General features: G+C 42.9%; 1 protein-coding gene across 9 annotated transcripts in view; it reads right to left on the bottom strand.

The window, feature by feature from the left end:
* Positions 1-26546, bottom strand: part of LOC115199800 (histone deacetylase 5) — a 75556-nt gene that overhangs the window by 34503 nt on the left and 14507 nt on the right. For 6 of the 9 annotated variants that reach the window (XR_003879416.1, XM_029762252.1, XM_029762290.1 and 3 more), the window contains exon 1: positions 12801-13493. The exons of the other annotated variants lie outside the window; for them this stretch is intronic. Coding sequence is in view for 5 of the 6 variants with exons in the window: in XM_029762252.1 (XP_029618112.1) it covers positions 12801-12951 (151 nt within the window). In the remaining variant the exon portion in view is untranslated. Of the gene's footprint in view, positions 1-12800; positions 13494-26546 lie in introns of those variants that run through there. 9 annotated transcript variants of the gene reach the window in all.

Here is a 26546-nt window from a genome sequence, read left to right as displayed (position 1 = left end):
TGATCCCTGGACATAAGGCACTCTACTCCAGCACACTCCAAACACTATCCCGTTCAAATGAAGCAGCCTACACAAACACACTCTGGTGCACAAGGTGGTGGATACAATCCCTGAAGGGTTGATTTGTTACTCACATGGGATAGCCTTCCTTTTGAAAAGAAGGGGGAAAAAATTATGGAAAGCATAAACATTGAGACGATGAAATGTCATCGCTAAGCACTGACCTGAGAGTCTGCCACTGTTTACATGTTCTATAAATGTTCCGGCATTGACGTCAAACGCTTGCATGAGAGGAATGTTGTTTTCTGGGTAAACTTCTATGTGTGGTGCGGAATTCATTTCATACCGCTTTTTAGCGGTAGGGGAGGGATTGGCTCGGTTTGAATATATCCCAGTTGAAATAGAGCTCCTCATACCCAAATAAAAAAATAAAACAGACCAGCATTTTATAGTGACGCACCTGATTATTTAGTAATAATATGATCCCTCTGAGAAGCTGCAGCTGTGTATTAGCAGTGGCACATTTTACAAAGAAAATCCCTGAAACATAAGTGAGTTTTTGTTTTGAAGCGCATCCTTTTCTTTAAAAATCTAGTGTCACACTCGCTTAAGGGAGCCTTGGAAGCTGCCAAGGAAAACATTTGTACAGAAACATTCTATTCATAAATCATAGACCTCAACTTTAAAAACAAATTATCTTGGGCATAGCAAAGACAACCAGTAAAGGCTTCTTGATATTAATGGGTGTGTATTGTGGCCTGATCCAGAGAAAGACCTTCAGCTGCCTATCTGCTCAAAAGAGGGCACCATCCCCCTCGCTAATCCCCCTGGGCTCAAAGCAGTGATCATGGGCCCCTTCAGGATTCACAACTTTATTTGTCAGCGATATAAATAGCTCCAGCCTTTAATGAAGTCTGACTTTCTCTGAGCTAAAATAGAACCCCTGTGGTCTCGCTGCTTCTCAGCCACAACAGTGGAGTCTGCTGCAGGATCAAGTTACATGTTCACACACACAAACACGTGATACCAGTGTACTGGAGACAAGAACCAAGAGAGGTTGAAGTGCCACCTCCCGCTGGATTCAGCAGCAACACATTCTGCCCTCCTTGGCATCTGGGGTGCCCATGGAACCTACCCATATAAATACCATACCATTTGGGTTTGAATAGTCACCACAGTGATTTGTAATGTAGTCAATTGCTGCGAGCTGCGAACCACTAACCTCAGATGCCCAAGATAATTTGTCCAACACCACAATAACACATGCAGACATCAACACACCCTAACATTCTCGCTTTCTGTTGGATACACATTTTATAACAGTTGCCCTTCAAACAGATATTAAAAAAGACAGTCCTTGGGATCACATGTAGGAGGCAAAAGGCGCTGAGAGGACCATGGTCCCTCCCAGAGGGAGCTCCACTCAGTGACAGTTTCAGCACAAATGCATGAATCAATATTTGGAGAGCAGATCGAGTCCCAACTGGAGTTCCCTGGCCCGCTGCAGAGGACTCTGTGTGGGTAACAAGAGTCTGGGGACAGCGGGTCCGCCAGGGCGTCTCTGGTGTCAGCCAGGATGAATGCATCAGCGCACCACCCCCCACCCACAACCCCTCCACGCTACCCATGGGACACTTCCTATTGAGGTAGTCCTGCATCCAAGTCCCGGGCATGTCAGGCAAAACTGCACATCATTGTATCCAACCTGTCTAGGGCCTTTGAATGCTAGGAGGTGAGCATCAATAGTTGTATCCAGGTTTGGTCTGGAAACCAAAATTCATAGGGAAAAATATATTGGGCTTATGCACATGCACGTACACAACTCTGGGGAATCTAGGGCACCATAGAGGTCTATACAATATCACCTGACCTCTCACACACAAACAAAAGTTTGGGGTCACTTAGAAAGGTCCTTGTTTTTAAAGAAAATCTCATTTTTTGTCCATTAAAATATCAAATTGATCTGAAATACAGTGTAGACATTAATGTTGTGAATGACAATTGTAGATGGAAATGGCTGATTTTTAATGGAATATCTACATAAGCGTACAGAGGCCCATTATCAGCAACCATCACTCCAGTGTTCCAATGGCACGTTGTGTTATCCAAGATAATCATTTTAAAAAGACTAATTGATCATTAGAAAACTCTTTTGCAATTATGTTGTTCAGATTAAAGAAGCAATAAAACTGACCTTTAGATTATGTGGAGCACCTCCTCCCAGCTGCCCACTGCACTGAGGCTAGGAAACAATGTCACCACCGATAAATAAACTATAATATAGAATTTCAATAAGCATTTTTCTATGACTGACCATGCTTTCCACCTGGCTGGCCATGCTTCCACCTGGCTACCCATGCTTCCACCTGGCTACCCCTACCCCGGTCAACAGCCCTGCACCCCCCCACAGCAACTCACCCAAGCCTCCCCCATTTCTCCTTCACCCAAATCCAGATAGCTGATGTTCTGAAAGACCTGCAAAATCTGGACCCCTGCAAATCAGCCGGGCTAGACAATCTGGACCCTCTTTCTAAAATTATCTGCCGAAATTGTTGCAACCCCTATCCCGTTCAACCTCTTTTGTATCGTCTGAGATCCCCAAAGATTGGAAAGCTGCCGCGTTCATCCCTCTCTTCAAAAGGGGGAGACACTCTAGACCCAAACTGCTACAGACCTATATCTATCCTACCCTGCCTTTCTAAGGTCCTAAACGATATCATAACCGCCATCGATAAGAGACAATACTGTGCAGCCGTCTTCATCGACCTGGCCAAGGCTTTCGACTCTGTCAATCACCGTATTCTTATCGGCAGACTCAACAGGCTTGGTTTCTCAAATGACTGCCTCGCCTGGCTAACCAACTACTTCTCAGACAGAGTTCAGTGTGTCAAATCGGAGGGCCTGTTGTCCGGACCTCTGGCAGTCTCTATGGGGGTGCCACAGGGTTCAATTCTCGGGCCGTCTCTCTTCTCTGTATACATCAATGTCGTCACTCTTGCTGCTGGTGATTCTCTGATCCACCTCTATGCAGACAACACCATTCTGTATACTTCTGGCCCTTCTTTGGACACTGTGTTAACTAACCTCCAGACGAGCTTCAATGCCATACAACTCTCCTTCCGTGGCCTCCAACTGCTCTTAAATGCAAGGAAAAGTAAACGCAAGCTCTTGAACCGATCACTGCCCGCCCACCCAGCATCACTACTCTGGATGGTTCTGACTTAGAATATGTGGACAACTACAAATACCTAGCTGTCTGGTTAGACTGTAAAGTCTCCTTCCAGACTCACATTAAGCATCTCCAATTCAAAATTAAATCTAGAATCGGCTTCCTATTTCGCAACAAAGCATCCTTCACTCATGCTGCCAAACATACCCTCGTAAAATTGACCATCCTACTGATCCTCGACTTCGGCGATGTCATTTACAAAATAGCCTCCGACACTCTATTCAACAAATTGGATGCAGTCTATCACAGTGCCATCCGTTTTGTCAAAGCCCCATATACTACCCACCACTGCAACCTGTATGCTCTTGTTGGCTGGCCCTCGATTCATATTCGTCGCCAAACCCACTGGCTCCAGGTCATCTATAAGTCTTTGCTAGGTAAAGCCCCGCCTTACCTCAACTCACTGGTCACCCCCAAAGCCAATTCCTCCTTTGGCCGCCTTTCCTTCCAGTTCTCTTCTGCCAATGACTGGAAGAAACATTATTTTTTTTTTTAAATCACTGAAGCCATATCTCCCTCACTAACTTTAAGCACCAGCTGTCAGAGCAGCTCACATATCATGGCACCTGTACATAGCCCATCTGTAAATAGCCCATCCAACTACCTCATCCCCATATTGTATCTATCGCCTTTGCACCCCAGTATCTCTACTTGCACATTCATCTATCTGCACATCTATCACTCCAGTGTTTAATTGCTATATTGTAATTATTTCGCCACTATGGCCTATTTATTGCCTTACCTCCCTTATCTTACCTCATTTGCACACACTGCATATAGTATGATTGACTATGTTTTGTTTATTCCATGTGTAACTATGTTGTTGTGTGTCAAACTGCTTTGCTTTATCTTGGCAAGGTCGCAGTTGTAAATGAGAACTTGTTCTCAACTAGCCTACGTGGTTAAATAAAAAAATGAAAAATAATTTCTGGGTTCGATTACAGGCTCAAAATGGCCAGAAACAAAGAACTTTCTTCTGAAACTCATCAGTCGATTCTTGTTCTGAGAAATGAGGGCTATTCCATGCGAGAAATTGCCAAGAAACTGAAGATCTTGTACAATGCTGTGTACTAACTACTCCCTTCACAGAACAGAGCAAACTGGCTCTAACCAGAATAGAAAGAGTAGTGGGAGAACCCGGTGCACAACTGAGCAAGAGGACAAGTACATTTGAGTGTCTAGTTTGAGAAACAGATGCCTCAAAGGCCTCAACTGGCAGCTTCATTAAATAGTACCCACAAAACACCCGTCTCAATGTCAACAGTGAAGAGGCGACTCCGGGATGCTGGCCTTCTAGGCAGAGTTGCAAAGAAAAGCCATATCTGACTGGCCAATGAAAAGATTAAGATGGTCAAAAGAACAGACACTGGACAGAGGAAGATTGGAATAAAGTGGTATCTAACTTTGAGGTGCTCTGATCACAAAGAAGAACATTCGTGAGACGCAGAAAAAATTTAAAAAATGCTGAGGAGTGCTTGACGCCATCTGTCAAGCATGGTGGAGGCAATGTGACGGTCTGGGGGTGCTTTGGTGGTAGTAAAGTGGGAGATTTGTACAGGGTAAAAGGGATCTTGAAGTAAGGCTATCAACGCCATGCCCTGTGGGCGGCGCTTAATTGGAGCCAATTTCCTCCTACGACAGGACAATGACCCAAAACACAGCTCCAAACTATGCAAGAACTATTTAGGGAAGAAGAAGTCAGCTGGTTTTCTGTTTATAATGGAGTGGCCAGCACAGTCACTGGGTCTCAACCCTATTGAGCTGTTGTGGGAGCAGCTTGACCGTATGGTACATAAGTGCCCATCAAGCCAATCCAACTTGTGGGAGGTACTTCAGTAAGCATGGGGTGAAATCTTCAGATTACCTCAAATTGACAACTAGAACGCCAAAGGTCTGCAAGGCTGTAATTGCTGCAACTAGAGGATTATTTGACGAAAGCAAAGTTTGAAGGACACTTATTATTAATTGTTATTTCAATTTAAAATCCTTATTTATAACCTTGTCAACTTGACTATATTTCCTATTCATTTTACAACTCATTTCATGTGTTTTCATGGAAAACAAAAGGACATTTCTAAGTGACCCCAAATTTATGAGCGGTTGTGTATGATAATCCAACCTCATGATATAAGTGACTTTAAGGCTATTGGGCTCCATAACTGGTGCTGACCATTCTAATCGGCTAGAGGTGAATCTATGCTCTTGCTCCTTCCATATGCCCTGATGTATTGAGAATAATCTGCCATTTACTCTGATGTGAACTGTGGTTATATAAGTAGCAGGAGTACGACTGTCTACCCTATACCTTTTAATGGTTTGCCTTTGTTTCTGTGCCTGGTGTATTTGTTTGCGTGTGTAAGCTGCATATGCAGTAAGCTGTTTTGTCGCTGGAGAAAAAAAAAAAAAGTGTCTCATCAGGTGGCGTGTGTGTGTTGGTTTGACTATCACTGTGGACAACAGATGGTTCTGTCTGATTTTAAGCAGGCATTATAGTTTACAGGGAAAGGCTTTGTGTGCGACTGACACAACCAGTGCAGTAGACTCTTGCTGCATTTTCTCCCCAATCTCATGATCACGATCTTCTCGCTGCAACTCCCCAACAGGCTCGGGAGAGGCGAAGGTCGAGTCATGCGTCCTCCAAAACATGACCCTCCAAGCCGTGCTTCTTAACACCTGCTCGCTTAACCCGGAAGCCAGCTTGCGGGTGCCCGGCCCGCTACAAGGAGTCGCTTGAGCGAGAGGAGTCAAGTTAAGCCCCCCCGGCCAAACTGTCCCCTAACCCGAATGATGCTGGGCCCATTGTGCGCCACCCTATGGGACTCCCGGTCACGGCCGGTTGTGACACAGCCTGGGAACGAACCCCAGGCTGTATTGATGCCGCAACACTGCCATGCAGTGCATAAGACCGCTGCGCCACTTGGGAGGCCTGGCAATATTGTGTAGTAATCAAACCTTGATTTAGATCATGGAAAAGCAGCACTTACTGCTGCAGATCAGAGTGACTCATTTGAGATCAGATGGATTACAGATTTGCAACTGAAAGGGTGACTGAATGAATTTGCAGCAACCAGATACCTGACCCTGTCAAACCTGCCATTCTGTTTCAGACAAAAATCACACTGACATTCTTCAAAGAAAAAAAAATCAATGAACTCCTGAGTAGGGTGGCAATTACAGCTAGGTGATAGGTGAGCTAAATAAACTAGATTGATTTGTCACTGGCTTGCTCTCCTGAAAATATTCCTGTAATTATATTACTTACGAAGTAGTCGACATGTTCATGCACACAAACTAGGCTACATGTCCTGTATTTTAAGAATCAGCATCAGAAATGTAATTGCGTGTTAGAAGTACATTTAAGCGATGTTCAGACTTATTCAATGTTTACTGTATTTCAAGCTGATTCAAGTGATTTAACAGTAAACAGCACATTCTTCAGCAGAACATTAACTCTTCAGATGTTTGTCACGTGCCGAATGCAACAGGTGTAGACCTTACCGTGAAATGCTTGCTTACAAGCCGGTAACCAACAATGCCGTTCAAGAAAGAGTTAAAATATTTACTAAATACATATAAAATCTAAAAGTAACATGAAAATCACATAACAATAACGAGGCTATATACAAGGGGTATCGGTACTCAGTCAATGTGCGTGGGTACAGGTTAGTCGAGATGTAGATGGGGATAGTGACTACTCATAGATAATAAGCAGTGAGTAGCAGCCATGTAAATAGTCCGGGTGGCCATTTTGATTAATTGTTCAGCAGTCTTATGGCTTCGGGGTAGAATTAAGGAGCCTTTTGGACCTAGACTTGGTGCTCCAGAACCACTTTCTGTGCGGTAGCAGAGAGAACAGTCTATGACTTGGGTGACTGGAGTCTTCCTCTGACACCGCCTAGTATAGAGATCCTGTATGGCAGGAAGCTTGGCCTCCAGTGATGTACTGGGCCATACGCACTACCCTCTTCAGCACCTTACGGTCAGATGCCGAGCAGTTGAGGATCTGGGGACCTGTGCCAAATCTTTTCAGTCTCCTGAAGGGGAAAAGGTGTTGTCGTGCCCTCTTCACAAATGTCTTGGTGTGTTTGGACCATAATCGTTCATTGGTGATGTGGACATTAAAGAACTTGAAACTCTCGACCCGCTCCACTACAGCCCTGTTAATGTGGGCCTGTTCGGCCCTCCTTTTCCTATAGGCCACGATCAACTCCTTCGTCTTGCTAGACTTAAGTGGCTAGACTTGGGAGCAGCATACACTTGGAGATCTGATATAGCTGATATTGGCTTGCCGGTCTATATCATCATTAGGCTATATCATTGTAACACACCATGTGAAATCACTGGCATGCAAACATGAATCTGTTTCTCCCTCCTGGTCATTTCAGTTGAACATGATGACATTCAGTGATCAGCCTGTGACTTCATTATGATATCTCCCTCTTCCTGCAGCTGGCTGTCACCACCCTCCACTTTGCCTTGTACATCGGTCAGATGTCTATTCTCACTGGATGAGGTAGAACATTGATTTGTCCCAGTTTCTTTGAATGATGCTGTGGTGATGTCAACAAGGGATTTATGGGGCCAAGAACAAGGTCGCTAGGCCACAACACACTTTCACAGTCATGCCTTCTAACCAATTGGTTTAGTGGCACAAGGTGCTTTGTCACAGTTATGCCTCAGTCACTACCTTGTAATTGTTCACAGCCCTGTCCTCCTTTGGCCCATGTGTCAAAGTGATCACAGTAATCACATGATGCAAATTGTACATAGTTGAAAAATGTTCTTCTCAAAAGACTGTCAAGTAATAAGGCTGAGAAGGCAATAGGCTGGTAGTGAAACTTGAGTTCAGTTATTGCCAACTCTGTCATGACTGTTGCAATCCAGCTATACAGATGGAGCCCTTTTTAAAGCCCTGCATGTTCTGAGGCTCTGGGCCGGTTGCTACATCAAAATGGTTTGAGTTTGCAGATGTTTTTCTTAGAGCAGGGTATATTGCTAGCGCAAGGCTACGCACTGCAGCCAGCTGCTGGGGGCTGCCCACAACCCTCACTGCAACACGGACCTGTAATTATGAGCAGTCAAGTGCAGACGTATGCGTCGGAACTGTGATCCAACCAGGAATCACTAGGGCCTTTCATGTGGTCCAGATCCTTATTGAGATGGAATGTTTGATAGGGGTTGTCGGTGTAAACGGGACTTTCTGAAACAACCCATGATCCCACCATTAGCCCTCATTCTTCCACACTATGCAGGCAAGGTATTAGGCTGGTTCCTTGGATATGATGGTTGGTAGTTTGAATAGGAGCTAATTTAGTAGGTGTAATCTTTTTAGAAGAAATCCTTGATTGTGTTTCAATTTGCCATGCTCAAATTAGATGTGCCTTGTGATAGGCCTAATTAAGGGGTTGTCTTTAAAAAAGCCTCTTGTCGTTTAGTCATACTCTGCTTGATTCGCTGTGGTCCAAAATGGCTTATTTAGTCCATTCAAACCGCATTATGAATCATATGGGGCCTTGGGTAACAGTTTTATGAATTTGGAATGTTCTGTGTACGTTTTCAGTTTCAAGATGGATGCAAGAGTTATGTGAGGGGTAAAAATGAATGGAGGGACTGACTGCAGGAGCAGGCCTGCTGTGTTCTAGCTGTCCTGTACAGGAGTCTGTTATAGGTCTACACCCCACAAGTAGAGGACTTTTGCAACCCACCAACAGTGATGTGTGGGGGAAAAGTCGCAGTATTATTTGAGTACTAGGTTTATTTTCTTCCTAGAGGCTGCTAAATGAAGACAAATGTAAATATAGCATTCCCCCCCCCGTCACCACCAGGGCTTGTCAACCCGCAGCACTCCCCCCTCTTATGTTCCAGTGCTATAATGAGCACCCAGGCATGTCACGCCTGTTTACCAGCCCCGTGCTGTGCTCACACCCATGTCTGGGATGGTGGAGTTGGGTGTGTGTGTGTGTGTGTGTGTGTGTGTGTGTGTGTCTGTACATGTGTGGTGTGTCCCCAGACAATCATCTCTTACCTTACCTACATTGCTACCTGCCCTGCACTCCACAATCAACGGGATGTGTCACAGGCACTGTCCTGGAACTGTCTTCACCTCAGCTGGCTGTTATGAAGCATTACCTACTGACCAACAGTCTGACAACCTTCACTCTAGATATGCTGTGTTGTTGAGCTGACTACATTATAATTAGATAACATAATAAAAAAGGCTTATTGTGTATAACTTACTCCATCTGGCTTGCTCAAATAGAAGTCATATCTGCTGAATCTTTTCTTTTATCTAAAATAATCTGATTTTTAGATTGTGATAGGCCCATAACCGATCAGAAATCCTTATACATCAATAATAGGAATATACAAACATTTTATCCCATGCTAAAAAATATTGCAGTGGGAGTTGACTCTTCTTACCTGATATTGTTAGTCGTAGTAATTAGAGCATAGTCCTATTATGGCAGGCGGGGGTATATTTAGAGGCAGGATATTATTGTAGAAAAGCAGTCGTGTGAGTGAGCGCACACACACACACACACCCGTTCAAAAGTTTGGGGTCACTTAGAAATGTCCTTTGTTTTCCATGAAAACATACATGAAATGAGTTGCAAAATGAATAGGAAATATTATCAAGATGTTGACAAGGTAATAAATAATAAATATATATATATATATATATATTTTTTAAAATTGTGTCCTTCAAACTCTGCTTTCGTCAAAGAATCCTTCAGTTGCAGCAATTACAGCCTTGCAGACCTTTGGCATTCTAGTTGTCAATTTGTTGAGGTAATCTGAAGAGATTTCACCCCATGCTTCCTGAAGTACATCCCACAAGTTGGATTGGCTTGATGGGCACTTCTTATGTACCATACAGTCAAGCTGCTCCCACAACAGCTCAATAGGGTTGAGATCCGGTGACTATAATGGAGTGGCCAGCACAGATAGCTGATCTTCTGACTGCTTCTTCCCTAAATAGTTCTGGCATAGTTTGGAGCTGTGCTTTGGGTCATTGTCCTGTCGTAGGAGGAAATTGGCGCCAATTAAGTGCCGTCCACAGGGTAAGGCATGGCGTTGCAAAATGGAGTGATAGCCTTACTTCAAGATCCCTTTTACCCTGTACAAATCTCCCACTTTACTACCACCAAAGCACCCCCAGACCGTCACATTGCCTCCACCATGCTTGACAGATGGCGTCAAGCACTCCTCATCATCTTTTTTATTTTTTCTGCGTCTCACGAATGTTCTTCTTTGTGATCCGAGCACCTCAAAGTTAGATTTGTCTGTCCGTATCACTTTATTCCAATCTTCCTCTGTCCAGTGTCTGTGTTCTTTTGCCCATCTTAATCTTTTCATTGGCCAGTCAGATATGGCTTTTTCTTTGCAACTCTGCCTAGAAGGCCAGCATCCCGGAGTCGCCTCTTCACCGTTGACGTTTGAGACTGGTGTTTTGCGGGTACTATTTAATGAAGCGTCCAGTTGAGGACTTGTGAGGCGCCTGTTTAATTAGACACACTAATGTACTTGTCCTCTTGCTCAGTTGTGCACTGGGGCCTCCCACTACTCTTTCTATTCTGGTTAGATCCAGTTTGCGCTGTTCTGTGAAGGGAGTAGTTAGTACACAGCATTGTACAAGATCTTCAGTTTCTTGGCAATTTCTCACATGGAATAGCCCTCATTTCTCAGAACAAGAATATACTGATGAGTTTCAGAAGAAAGTTTTGTTTCTGGCCATTTTGAGCCTATAATCGAACCCACAAATGATGATGCTCCAGATACTCAACTAGTCTAAAGCAGGACAGTTTTATTGCTTCTTTAATCAAAACAGTTTTCAGCTGTGCTAACATAATTGCAAAAGGGTTTTCTAATGATCAATTAGCCGTTTAAAATGATAAACTTGGATTAGCTAACACGACATGCCATTGGAACACAGGAGTGATTGCTGATAATGGGCCTCTGTATGCCTATTCCATAAAAATAAAAAAAATCCACCGTTTCCAGCTACAATAGAAATTTACAACATTAACCATGTCTACACTGTATTTCTGATCAATTTCATGTTATTTTAAAATTGACAATTTTCTTTGCTTTTCTTCAAAAACAAGGACATTTCTAAGCGACCCCAAACTTTTGAACGGTAGCGTATGTCTGGAGAAACAGTAACATTTACAAAGCCTATATTAGGCTATCATATGAGGAAACCACTGATATCGTGTGAGGTTGGATCATCATAAAACCTATATGTCTGGACTGAGCAACGGTAACATTGATAAAACTGGTGCAGCCAGGAAGCTTCCGGTGGAGGGTAACCATTGTTGCCGCAGGTCAGGTCCCCGTCACTTTATGATCCTGGTTAAGCCGATCAAAGGACCTGGCATTCCTTCTATTTCCTGTGGTCGTGGTGGTGGAGCTTTTTAATAAACATGTTACGTGTTAAGGCCTTGTCTACTGCTTCTCAGTGGGCAACAAAGACCTCAATTCACAGGATCCAGTTTTTGTAACAGGCTGGCGTTAACAAACCTGAGCAAAAACACCTTCAGTAGCACCTCACACTTTATCAAGGGAAATTCTACTAAAGTTACTAAAACTTTTCACAGGATTAAAGTACAAGGTGTCAAGACAGCGCAGAAAAACCTTGGTGCATTTTGTAAACTAACTCGCACTACTTTTTTCCCCCCTTACTAGTGCCGACTTTGCTGATAGCTACTTTGAGGAAATAAATGTACTATATGATGTGGTTGTCGAACCTAGCCATCTTAAGAGGAATACACTGAGCTAAATGACTAAAATGTAAAATGTATCCCCCCCAAATTGCTGACCCACTAAATGTCTAATCCTGAAATACTTTGTAGCTGTAAAGTGCGGAGAACATATTGAGCATAGTCCTTGACATGATAAACATATGCTCATTGTTGTAATAGGAAACCTTATTTAAAGAAACAGCCTTTGCCTAGCCTATTATCTACCCATCCATCTATTACCTATTTTATAGGAAAACACAAACCAGGTAAAGTCCCCAAAAAAGGTCCTGTCCCAGATTCTAATAGCTCTTTAAAACATGACTAAATCACCATTACCAAAATGTCAGCACTATCCGGTCATGTTTTTCACAAATGAACCGTACCAAGGTCAGTGCCAGCGGGACAATTCATGAAGGTTAGAAAATCAAAGGAAATGCGCACATCCACTTATTTGAACAGGTGTCGGGTAAACAAGGGGAGCATATGCAAGAGAACCACCCACATGCTGCTCTATAGCCGTTCCGCTCTGCTGATTTAAGCACGGGTGAGCAGTAAATCCATCCCCCGTCCTCTCAGCGCACACTAGGACGTAGCTGTAGAAGACTGAGACCGAGTCCAAAACTTGAGTGGCCGTAGTCGGTTTCTATGCATTCCTTTAAAAAAAGTCCTTCCCTCAAAAAGCAGCTTCAACAATAACATGGAGTGACAGACAAAAACACAATACACCTCTAGTCACAACACCACAACAGTCCTACAAAAAAATGACATCCTCTCAGGTGCTCAGACATGCACCCACCCTTCCCCTGCCCTCAACCCCCTGTATGACTCACCAGCACTGGGCATGTCAGACACTTGGGACTGGGGCAGCAGCTCCAGAGGTTGCGCCCTGCTGGACACGGCGTCTGAGGAGAAGCAGGACTCGGTCTCATAGATGGTCTGCAACATTGCACACAGCCCCGGCACTGTGGGCCTTAAAAGCATGCCAATGCAAGGGTGTCCTTCCAATACATATGGGAAAACAACAAAAAAAACAACACTATCCAGGCAAGTTTCAGCAGCAGAAAATTAGAGAAAACCTTGGACTAGATGAGAAGGTGAACACTGCGAAATCCCTCTTAGATCTTTAAAGAAAACTCCAGAATTCCTCTTCTAGAGATGAAACAACTGATGGAGAGAGATCCTTGAAGTTCCATGGCTCAAACAGAACTGTGTCTCCAGGTGAACAGTGAGAGTTGTTCCCAGCACAGGCTACAGAAGAAACAAAACAAGTAGTTTGGCCAGAGGCGAGTAGACCAGCACTGAACCACTCAGGAGCAAAGTTAAAATACACACCGCCCTCTTGGAGTTACGTAGCCTTCTCAAAACACCACGCATGAAAAACTGTCAAGCTGGGGAAAAGAAATAGCAGGCAAAAAAAGAGAAAAAAAATTCAGTGTGAATCTCATCCAAAAAGCACCAGTCGTCTGTGTCGCAAGCAGAGTAGACGTGGACACAGTCAGCTCAATAGTCTGGCTGTCACTGCGTCGGCGAAGATCTGAGAGCGCCACGGGAGAGATCAGCGAATGGCGAGAGGAGAGAGAAGGAGGAGCGAGATAGAGAAGAGGGGGAGAGAGAGTGAGAAGCTGAAAATAGATCACTAGGAGGTTGTGTAGACGGTGCTCGGGAGGTAGACTTTTGTTGACGGCATTGAATGTTAGCCACCTAGTCTCTCCTCCTACTGCAGCGTGTCCTCCTCCTTCCTTGTTCTCTTCACAAAGGCAGCACTGCTGCACTCTGCATCTGTCACAGAGGAGAAAGCAGTCAGAACCACCCATCACCTCAACTAGTGGTAGACGAATTAAAACCTGCAGCGTCTTTCCAAAAAAAGGGGTTGTACCCTAGCCTAAATCTCTTTTTTTTTTATCCCCCGTTCGTTTGTTCATGTCTTCCCCCCCCCCTCCCCCGATGCAGAGCACAGAAGTAGAAGAGGAGCGCTACTGAGTTTACAAACAGACTGGGCTGCTCAGGGCGGCTGGAAATAGCTGCTGAGTGGCAGGGGAGGGGCGGGGCTAGGGCTATAAATAGAGACAAGAGCTGAGGGTGTTTGAGAAGGCAGGGAGGGAGAGAGAGGAGAGGGAAAGGAGGGGGCCTTGTTCATTCAAATAGCACTGAGCCAATCGAGCGCTGTTCCCAGTGCCGAGGGGGTGGGGGATTGCTGATGGAAAGGGGGGGGGGGGGGGGGGGTACAGTGCCACCATTGGAATCTTGAAGTGCGAGGACAGACAAGCTAAATGGCTAATGCAGGCAGACAAAGTCAGTTAAACACATCCTGTAAATGATCGGAAAAGCTTTGCTATCACCAAATGTTTCTGCACATTAGGGGTAAATCTAAGTAATTATTATCAAGGCTAACTGCATCAGCAGCTCACTCGGGTCACCATTCCACCAACACAAGTGGGTTAGACTCTGAAGCAATCTATCCACAGATGTCAAGTGTAGCACGATTTGTTGCACCAGATATGTTCAAAAGTTATTTCATGAGTTAGCTGCTTCTGGATGAGCAGCCATTAGGCTTACATTTACATGCTAGGTACTAACCAGCAGGACAAAATGTGCATGAAAATAAAGTTGCAACTTCACATTTTCAAATCGTACCATCAATGTATAGAATCAAAGCAAACATTGTAACCTACATATACACAATACTGCCAAATGATTCAGAATAAAATGCCACAATTGATAAACACTTCTTACATAATATTGTCTGTGACTCCACCAAGGGCAGCAGCTGGGCTAATAAACAACTGTTGATGGCCTTCTGTGTTCAGATTGGAGAGTGAAACAATGGATGACATTGCACCAGGAATCCCAAATCAGCCATTCCTGGCTATGTTAGCCACTTTATTCGCAGATGGTCACAGCACCATTTTAAACTCAAATGGTTATGAGGGACTTGGCCGGGGACCCATCAAAGAGGGGGCTTTCTCCAGTCCCCATTGGACCACAGCAGATGTGATAGGACTTTCCATCTGTGCCAACTAAAATGCTCCCTATTAAATGTGTAGCCAAACTCTGTGTAAATCTCCTTCACTATAGTGATGTATGCATATTAAGAAGCATCCTCCTTCTCCTTAACCAGTAGCTCCGACCACAAGCCTCGTTGAAATTCATCGCAAACAGATTCAAAATGAAAAAGTCAGTCTTACTTAGAAGTTAACTTTCTCTTAAAAGACAGAGAATCCATGGTCCAATTTAAAGATTATTGCTGCTTGGCATATTGACAAGAGCCAAGTGCTTTTTTGAACTTCTGCCACTGGGCTGCCCCATTGGGCAACCAGCTCGGACCAACTGGAGCGCTCTAAGCTGTGAATAGACTGGATGCACCACCTGCCACTCCAAAAGACCATGACTACAATTGGCTAAAAGGCAGTTTGTGAGAATTCTAAGCCCATCTGACAAAAGGAGAGTGGGATCCAGCTAGGTATCTCAGTTTTGGAGAAAAGAGTAGAGCAGCAGTCCGTCCATTGCCAAAAATCTAATCCAACCCCGTCGACTGCCATTACTCTCCACTCACCCCCATTATTGATAGGTGAATGTATCTTTCTGGCTTCCTGACGTACATTGGGCTTATATTAGCTTGAGGCAAATGGAGGAGGGGTGGGGAAAGGCCGCAATGTGGGGTTTTTTCTGTACCTTTTTTGGGCATAGGATGAACTTGCGCAGTTAATGTCAAGGACTTTGGCGGCTAACTTTGTTTGACAGAGGCCCTCTGTGTTTGGCGTAAGCTGGGCTTGACCCAATTAAGAGCCAACCAATCCAAATAGAAAACCCTCACCTGCAAGAAACCTGGAGGGAGGCAAAACACGCTGAACAAACTGAGGTTTTGTAAAGCTTGGGCTGTGGATCAAGCTGGGCTCTAACTGAGGAGATTCATCTCAAGACTGCATTCCTCGGCAGTCTTAAGGCCAGGGCTATTCTACTGGCGGCCCAGATACAGCCCGTTTATTAATTTAGCCCTGTGAGCAATTTTGAACATTAATAAAAAAGACCTGCAAAAAATCCCTGCCAAAATACAGACATTCAGTGTCAAAATGACAAGTACTTTGGTGGTTGTCTATAGTGTAGTTTCTAGCATCTATTTTTTGTTCATATGAATTTGGCTCTAGCATTTGAACAGTTTAAAACTATAATGACCCCATTCCTGAACTCTACGACTTAGGAACACATATGTGCCTTCTGTTTCCCCTCTGAGACTCACAAGTACTCGTTAGAAGGGAGTGAGAAAAAAAAAAAAAAAAAAAAACACCTAATGACTGAGGGAAATTAATTCAAAGAATACTTCCTTCAGACTGGAATTTGGCATTACATGATTTGACATATGTTTGTTATTTATTGAGATGCTTAGTTTTCAGATTATTTTAAATGACAACAATAACTTAAAATAATCTTTAAACTTCTTCGGGATCGGTATCCCTTCCACGGGACGGTTGAGCTAACATATGCTAATCGCATTAGCCTGAGGTTGTAAATAACAAGAACATTACCCAGGACATAGACATATCTGATATTGGCAGAAAGCTTAAATTCTTGTTAATCTAACTGCACAGTGCAATTTACAGTAGCTATTACAGTGAAAGAATACCATGCTATTGTCTGAGGAGAGTGCACAGTTTTGAACATATTAATAAACAAATTAGGCATATTTGGGCAGTCTTGACACAACATTTTAACAGAAATGCAATGGTTCATTTGATCTGACAAACTACGCACAAACACTGCTGCCATCTAGTGGCCAAAATCTAAATTGCAGCTGGGCTGGAATAATACATGATGGCCTTTCTCTTGCATTTCAAAGATGGTACAAAAAAATATACAAAAGGATGGTTGTTTTTTTCTTTGTATAAGTTTTTACCAGATCTATTGTGTTATATTCTCCTACATTCCTTTCACATTTCCACAGCGTTTCCTTTCAAATGGTACCAAGAAAATGCATATCCTTGCTTCAGGGCCTGAGTTACAGGCAGTTAGAGTTGGGTGTCATTTTAGAGGAAAATTGGAAGGGGGGGGAAAAAATAAATAAATAAATTTAAAAAACGGGCGGACCCGTATCTTTTAATAGTTAAAATAGTAAGCAAGCGCTGCGCCTTGTTCTTCTCAATTAGAAAAATGTTTTGGTTGCACCTCAACTTACGTTGGTTGAGCGCCCTCCACTTTAATTTGAAGAAAAGTGCTTTATTGGTGTGTGCGTGCGCTGCTTTTTTAATACATTTCTTCCGAAGAATAATAGCATGTGGAAAATGTCTGGCCTGCCTGCAATACCTTTTCTTTTTTTTCCCCCCCTTTTACACACACACACACACACACACACACACACACACACACACCTGGCCCCCGTAAGAATACAGTTGAATAGCCCTGGGCTAGGCTGTATCAATGACTCAACAGTGCAAAAGACAAAAACGGTCATGTTCTGGAGCTTATTCCACCTGAATCTGGGAAGATTCTAGAGAATTCTCAAGACTGTAAAGGACAACTTTTGTTCTTGAATTCACACACAGAGTTGAGGAAGGAATCCCAAAGCTAAAGACCAGTGAAAACCTGCACATCAATACCAAAATTAAAGCGAAGCAGCAGAGATAGTCAGACACTGAAATGTAGTCATGCAAGCCGTAACAAAAACAAAAAAAAGAGAAGCTAAAAAATAAAATAAAAAACACCAGAGACGGACTGCGAGCAATTGCAGGAAAGGCCTCCAATGAGTCAGCTCCATGAAAATCCTTTATGAGACGTTCCCATTCACACTTCCTCAGTGGGCGAGTTTACTGTGAGAGAGGCGCATCATACCTGCCCCACTGAGGACAGGGCCCTGACGTCAGGGCGCGTAAATGCAGAACTGACACCAACAGTGTCAGAGAACTGAGTTTAACGTCAAATGTGATCTATATGACTGAGCAGAACTCCCCTATCAATATAATGGTAATTCTGAAACTAACGGTTAGAGATTATATTTCGCTAACAGATAATTGCAAGAAACAGAGAGGATGAATTTGTCATTTCCCAATTTGGTCAAAAATGCTTCTTTGCCCACATAACCAATAGGGCTGGGAATTGCCAGGGACCATTCGATAAGATATCACAATAGCATATGTATTGAGAAATGCAATGTATTGCAATTTGATGTTCCAAACATATTGCTCACTATATGTCTGCTGCAGAGACAGAATGAAAAAACGAGTTTCAGTCAGGGAAATAAAACATCCTAAAAACATTGGTTCACCATTTTAAAATGATGAGATCAAGCTATAGGATTAAAATACAGGAGTTTTGGTGCAGACGACTAGCGCTAGCTAACTCTACCTACAGTAGAAAAAAAATACTTGAGTCAAATATCAATGTTGTCCAAAAAGATTGTGATTTGTAACTATTGATCCCCCCCATTACTAATACACCACATAAGACGTTGCTAGTCAATTGACCCCTACCTATACCAACTCGGTTCTGTTAATCCCTGTGTGTGTGTACGTACGTACGTACGTACGTACGTACGTACACACACGTTATTTGTACTTGTTCTTTTTATTCAAGTCACCATTTCCATTTTATACACATTTGTCTATAACTCCGCATTGTTGGAAAAGGACCCGTAAGTAAGCAGTTCACTGTTAGTCTACACCCACTGTCTACGAAGCATGTGACCAATTAAATTGTATTTTATAACTATACAAACCTCCCCCCCAAAAAAAAAAAAATGAAAGCAAAAACAATGAATTTAATAAAAATAAAACCTTATTTACATACAGTCAGATCTTTTGCTATGAGACAAAAAATTAAGTTCAGGTGCATCCTGTTTCTATTGTTCATCCTTGAGATGTTTCTACAACTTGGAGTCCACCTGTGGCAAATTAAATTGATTGGACATGTGGAAAGGCACACACACTTCTATATAAAAAGGTCCCACAGTTGACAGTGCATGGCAGAGCAAAATCCAAGCCATGAGGTCGAAGGAATTGTCCGTAGAGCACCGAGACAAGATTGTGTCGATTCACAGACCTGGGGAAGGGAACTCAAAATTCTGCAGCATTGAAGATCCCCAAAAACAGTGGCATCCATCATTCTTAAAATGGAAGAAGTTCGGAACCACCAAGACTCGTCCTAGAGCTGGCCGCCCAGCCAAACTGAGCTATCGGTGGGAGGGAGGTGACCAAGAACCCAATGGTCACTCTGACAGAGCTCCAAAGTTCCTCTGTGGAGATGGGAGAACCTTCCAGAAGGACAACCATCTCTGCAGCACTCCACCAATCAGGCCTTTATGGTAGAGCGGCCAGACGGAAGCCACGCCTCAGTAAAAAAGGCACATGACAGCCCGTTTGGAGTTTGACAAAAGGCACCTAAAGACTCTCAGACCATGAAAAACGAGGTACTCTGGTCTGATGAAACCAAGATTAAACTCTTGGCCTGAATGTCAAGCGTCACGTCTGGAGGAAACCTGGCACCATCCCTAGGGTGAATCATGGTGGTGGCAGCATAATGCTGTGGGGATGTTTTTCAGTGGCAGGGACTGGAAGAACAGTCAGGATGAACGGAGCAAAGTAGAGAGAGATCCTTGATTAAAACCTGCAAAGAGCTCAGGACCTCAGACTGGGGCAAAGGATCACCTTCCAAAAGGACAATGACCCTATATATTTTACCTCTTGGGGATGTCATTTGAAAACATAATGTTAACTTCCACTGCTATGTGGATGACACAGCTGTACATTTCAATGAAACATGGTGAAGCCCCAAAATTGCCCTCGCTAGAAGCCTGTGTTTCAGACATAAGGAAGTGGATGGCTGCAAACGTTCTACTTTTAAACTCAAAAAGAGATGCTTGTTCTAGGTCCCAAGAAACAAAGAGATCTTCTGTTGAATCTGACAATTAATCTTGATGGTTGTACAGTCGTCTCAAATAAAAAAACTGAAGGACCTCGGTATTACTCTGGACCCTGATCTCTTTTGACGAACATATCAAGACTGTTTCAAGGACAGCTTTTTTCCATTTACGTAACATTGCAAAAATCTGAAACTTTCTGTCCAAAAATGCAGAAAAATGAATCCATGCTTTTGTTACTTCTAGGTTAGACTACTGCAATGCTCTACTTTCCGGCTACCCGGATAAAGCTCTAAATAAACTTCAGTTAGTGCTAAATACGGCTGCTAGAATCCTGACTAGAACCAAAAACTTATATTACTCCAGTGCTAGCCTCCCTACACTGGCTTCCTGTTAAGGCAAGAGCTGATTTCAAGGTTTTACTGCTAACCTACAAAGCATTACATGGGCTTGCTCCTACCTATCTTTCCAATTTGGTCCTGCCGTACATACCTACACTACGGTCACAAAACGCAGGCTCCTAATTGTCCCTAGAATTTCTAAGCAAACAGCTGGAGGCAGGGCTTTCTCCTATGGAGCTCCATTTTTATTGAATGGTCTGCCTACCCATGTGAGAGACGCAGACTCGTTCTCAACCTTTAAGTCTTTACTGAAGACTGATCTCTTCAGGTCATATGATTGAGTGTAGTCTGGCCCAGGAGTGTGAAGGTTAACAGAAAGGCTCTGGAGCAACGAACCGCCCTTGCCGTCTCTGCCTGGCCGGTTCCCCTCTCTCCACTGGGATTCTCTGCCTCTAACCCTATTACAGGGGCTGAGTCACTGGTTTACTGGTGCTCTTCCATGTCGTCCCTAGGAGGGGTGCGTCACTTGAGTGGGTTGAGTAACTGACGTGGTCTTCCTGTCTGGGTTGGCACCCCCCCTTGGGTTGTGCTGTGGCGGAGATCTTTGTGGGCTATACTCGGCCTTGTCTCAGGATGGTAAGTTGGTGGTTGAAGATATTCCTCTAGTGGTGAGGGGGCTGTGCATTGGCAAAGTGGGTGGGGTTATATCCTTCCTGTTTGGCCCTGTTCGGGGGTATCGTCGGATGGGGCCACACTATCTCCTGAACCCTCCTGTCTCATCCTCCAGTATTTATGCGGCAGTAGTTTGTGTCGGGTGGGCTAGGGTCAGTCTTATATCTGGAGTATTTCTCCTGTCTTATCCGGTGTCCTGTGTGAATTTAAGTATGCTCTCTCTAATTCTCTCTCTCTCGGAGGACCTGAGCCCAAGGACCATGCCTCAAGGACTACCTGGCATGATGACTCCTTGCTGTCCCCAGTCCACCTGGCTGTGTTGCTGCTCCAGTTTCAACTGTTCTGCCTGCGGCTATGGAACCCTGACCTGGTCACCGGACATGCTACCTGTCCCAGACCTGCTGTTTTCAACTCTCTAGAGACAGCAGGAGCGGTAGAGATACTCTGAATAATGGGCTATAAAAAGCCAACTGACATTTACTCTTGAGGTGCTGACCTGTTGCACCCTCGACAACTACTGTGATTATTATTATTATTATTATTATTATTATTATTATTATTATTATTATTATTATTATTATTATTATGACCCTGCTAGTCATCTATGAACATCTTGGTCATGTTCTCTTATAATCTCCACCCGGCACAGCCAGAAGAGGACTGGCCACCCCTCATAGCCTGGTTCTTCTCTAGGTTTCTTCCTAGGTTCCTGCCTTTCTAGGGAGTTTTTCCTAGCCACTGTGCTTCTACATCTGCATTGCTTGCTGTTTGGGGTTTTAGGCTGGGTTTCTGTACAGCACTTTGAGATATCAGCTGATGTAAGAAGGGCTATATAAATAAATTTGATTAAACAAACAGCCATGACAAAGCAGGAGTGGCTTCGGGACAAATCTCTGAATGTCCTTGAGTAGCCCAGCCAGAGCCCAGACTTGAACATCTCTGGAGAAACCTGAAAATAGCTGTGCAGCAACGCTCCCCATCCAACCTGAAAGAGCTTGAGAGGATCTGCAGAGAATAGGATAAACTCCCCAAATACAGGTGTGCCAAACTTGTAGCGTCAAACCCAAGAAGACTCGAGGTTGTAATCGTTGCTAAAGGTGCTTCAACAAAGTGCTGAGTAAAGGGTCTGAATACTTATAAATATAAAAAAAATCTAAACCTTTATTTGCTTTGTCATTATGAGGTATTGTGTGTAGATTGTTTTTTTTATCCCCCTCAAATTGTAGAATAAGGCTGTAACGTAACAAAATGTGGAAAAAGCCAAAGGGTCTGAATAATTTCCTAATGCACTGTAGATATGATCTATAATTTAACTAATTTTGAATGACAAAAGCAGAATGAGGTTGCAAACCTCCCCCTTTTTCCTCCAAACATAACGATGGTCATTATGGCCAAACAGTTCTTTTTCACACATAGAAGCTATACACACACACACACACTAGAGGTCGGCCGATTAATTAGGGCCGATTTCAAGTTTTCATAACAAAATCGGTAAAAAAAATATTTTTTTAACACCTTTATTTACCTTGGCAAGTCAGATTAAGAACACATTATTTTCAATGACGGCCTAGGAACGGGGGTTAACTGCCTTGTTCGGGGGGGGGGGGGGGGTTCGTTTTTGCAACCTTCCGGGTACTAATCCAACGCTCTAACCACCTGCCTTACATTGCACTCCATGAGGAGACTGCATGGCAGGCTCACTACCTGTTACGCGAGGGCAGCAAGAAGCCAAGGTATGTTGCTAGCTAGCATTAAACTTATCTTAACATAATCACTAGTTAAACTAGTAATATCATCAACCATGTGTAGTTATCTAACGTGTCCTGCGTTGCATATAATCGATGCGGTGCCTGTTCATTTATCATTGAATCACAGCCTACTTCGACAAACGGGTGTTGATTTAACAAGCGCATTTGCGAAAAAAAAGCGCTGTCGTTGCACAAATGTACCTAACCATAAACATCAATGCCTTTCTTTAAAATCAATACACAAGTATATATTTTTAAACCTGCATATTTAGTTAATATTGCCTGCTAACATGAAATTGAGTCACATCTCTAGCGTTCATTGCACGCAGAGTCAGGGTATATGCAACAGCTTGGGCCGCCTGGCTCGTTTCGAACTAATTTGCCAGAATTTTATGTAATTATGACATAACATTGAAGGTTGTGCAATGTAACAGGAATATTTAGACTTAGGTATGTCACCCGTTAGATAAAATACAGAACAATTCCATATTTCACTGAAAAAAACATTTTGTTTTGGAGATGATATTTTCCGGATTCGACTAAGGCTCGTATCTGTGTGTTACTATATTATAATTAAGTCTATGATTTGATAGAGCAGTCTGACTGAGCGGTGGTAGGCAGCAGTAGGCTTATAAGCATTCATTCAAAACAGCACTTTCGTGCATTTTGCCAGCAGCTCGTCGCTGTGCTTCAAGCTGTTTATGACTTCAAGCCGGGTGGGTATAATTTGTGGAACGTTCCAACAGGAATCTATTCCAAAAACTTCGTAAATAACAAGGTTGCCAAAAAACAAGGCATAAAGTCGTAGCGGCAGAATAAGATACCGGGTAGTGAGTGGTCTATTTCATTGCGTTTTTCACTCATCACGTTTATTCCGAAAAATGTCTGTCCTCTCTCTGGTTGCTTATGGACAAACATTAATAATAAGCTACGTGGTGAGTTGATGCCTATTCGGCAGCTAGTTAGCTAGGTTTGTATGCGTTGCTACTTTGTATGCGTTGGTTGGCAACCTTTTACTTTACGTTTTTTGGAACAGATTCCTGTTGTAACGTTCCACAAATTATACCCACCCCTTCAAGCCTATCAACTCCCAAGATTAGGCTGGTGTTACCGATGTGAAATGGCTAGCTAGTTAGCGGGTGCGCGCTAATAGCGTTTCAAACGTCACTCGCTCTGAGACTTGGAGTAGTTGTTCCCCTTGCTCGGCATGGGTAACTCTGCTTCGAGGGTGGCTGTTGTCGATGTGTTCCTGGTTCGAGCCCAGGTAGGAGCGAGGAGAGGGACGGAAGCTATACTGGCAATACTAAAGTGCCTATAAGAACATCCAATAGTCAAAGGTATATGAAATACAAATCGTAGAGAGAGAAATAGTCCTATAATAACTACAACCTAAAACTTCTTACCTGGGAATATTGAAGACTCATGTTAAAAGGAACCACCAGCTTTTCATATGTTCCCATGTTCTGAGCAAGGCACTTAAACGTTAGCTTTCTTACATGGCACATATTGCACTTTAACTTTCTTCTCCAACACTTTGTTTTTGCATTATTTAAAAACCAACCCAGGGTATTACACCTTGACCAAACCAGCTCCACGCATGTTGATTTTGTCTATCCCGATCAGACGCGTTCATGACACGCAGGTTAACAAATAATATTACATTTGGGGACCGAGCACAACACACATGAAACATGGGAGATAAACATTGGGTTGTTATTTTACCAGAAATGCATATGGTCATTTTTTTTTGCTGGATATCTTTGTACAATTCTGACCCATTTTGAACTCATACAAAAATGGTGTGTTCTCTACTCAATTTATTCTGCAACGCTCGCAACACGGCCGGTTCAGTCAGCATGTAACGCATGTCATCCTTGTAACATTGGATCAAACATAGCGATCATAAATGTTAATACTGTAAATGACATGGTTTTCAAATATGGAAATGTGAAGTGCACATTTGGACTCACAGGTGTTTGGTTTGCTTGTATGACATCAAAGCGGCATTATAACACTCAATGTCTCATCTTTCAGAACACATCAACTCCTCTCGATTTACGCGTTTCCCCTCACCCAGACAATTTCGAAATGTAGCCCAATTAGCGTGCGGGATGAGGGAAACTTGTCACGCACTGTGCTCAAGTTTAGAATAGCTGTCAGTCAACACCGATACGGTGCTGTGAAGCGTAGAATCTGAGCTCTGACGTCATGTATAGCATGTTACTCTACAGCCACTGCGTTCCAATCCACTTATCAATGACAAAAATGGCCATTTTCAACCCGTATACAGTATGACAGGGATTGTGCAAGTGGAAAGGTCTACTGATCATAACAAATGGTAATGTAAGAATGCCTTGATAGGCTAGCCTATAAAAATAGAATGTGAGAAAGAAGGACAACGAATGAAAGGAAATAAAGAATGTCTGTAAGCGGCTGGTTTAGCTTGTGTTGATTGATGCAAATCATTATGTTCCTGCAGTCAAGATAGGAACTCGCCCCTCATATTGGAACGGAGTCAAAACCTTTCTGGAAACAAGCACGGTCCAAAGGAACATAAAGAGGCCCTTAGTTTTAACTCATTATACAGAGAAAATGAGATTGTAAATATGGCTGTGATTGTGCCTTTGCCCAGTGACGGAGGGCTCATCCATTGGAGATTGGTTGGTCATATAATATGTACAAAGCACTACAGCTGGGTGATATGGACAAAAATCCATATTGCGACAAATTACCTGAATAATGATAAACAGAATGCTAAGTTTAGCTAATGTTGTGTATCCTTTAAAACTACTACTACTTGTTTGATGGTTGTAGCCATCAGTTGTCCCATTAACAGCTAGGATATGCATATAAATTGGTTGATTTGGATTGAAAACACAAGTTTCCAAAACTGTTAAAACAATGTCTGTGGAAAATCCATCCAGGAAGTGGGATTTTTTTGATGTGGGTATTTTCAATTGAATGCCTAGAGTATGTATTGGGTTAGGACCCAGATTGCAGTTCCTATGGCTTCCACTAGATGTCAGTCTTTAGACATTGTTTCAGGCTTGTTTTCTGAAAAATGAAGAAGAGAGACCTTTCAGTGGACTGAGGAAGAATGCAGAGCTGGTTTGCGCGCGTGACTGATTGCGCGCCCTTCGTTGTTTTTCCTTTCTATTGAATACGCTATTGTCCGGTTGAAATATTATTAATGAATGTTTATTATGACCATTTCTGCATTTTGAATTTGGCGCTCTGCAATTTCACCGGATGTTGTCGAGGTGGGTCGCTAGCGGAACGCCTGCGCCAGAAAGGAATTTTTTTTTTTTTTAAATGTTACTGAGATTTTTCACTGGCATACACACACACACACACAATACCCCATAATGTCAAAGTGGAGGTATTTTTCAAAAAGAAATTGAAAAACATGTCTTAAGTATTCAACCCCTTTCTTATGGAAAGCCTAAGTTCAGGAGTAAAAATGTGCTTAACAAGTCACATAATAAGTTGCATGGACTCGCTCTGTGTGCAGTAAGTGTTTAAAGCTGCAATATGTAACTTCTTAGGAGAACCGAACAAATTCACATTATTTCTATGCTTCCTGTTTAAGTTTTTTTTTTTGCACATTATCTTCAAAACAGCAGAAAATACAATACTGTTATGGAAAATATATTTGTGATTTAAAAAAAAAAAAAAAATGATTCTCTACACTTGTTCTGTCAAACAGAAATTATGCAAACTATTCGAATTTTAGAAACCAGGAAAAGGTGGAGCGATTTCTGCATAGTGCATCTTTAATGCCATTTTTGAATGACTTCCTCATCTCTGTATCCCAGACATACAGATAATTGTAAAGGTCCCTCAGTCGAGCAGTGAATTTCAAAACACGGAAAACCTCTGGGTGAATCGAATGCCTCACAAACGGCACATATTAGTAGATGTGTAAAAAAATAATAATAATACTTAAAAAAAAAAAAGCAGACAATGAAT

This window comes from Salmo trutta, chromosome 1 (assembly GCF_901001165.1).
Source record: "Salmo trutta chromosome 1, fSalTru1.1, whole genome shotgun sequence".
In the NCBI taxonomy this organism is placed as follows: domain Eukaryota; kingdom Metazoa; phylum Chordata; class Actinopteri; order Salmoniformes; family Salmonidae; genus Salmo; species Salmo trutta.
Note: the sequence above shows the minus strand (reverse complement) of the source record. Positions and strands in the feature narration are given on the sequence as shown.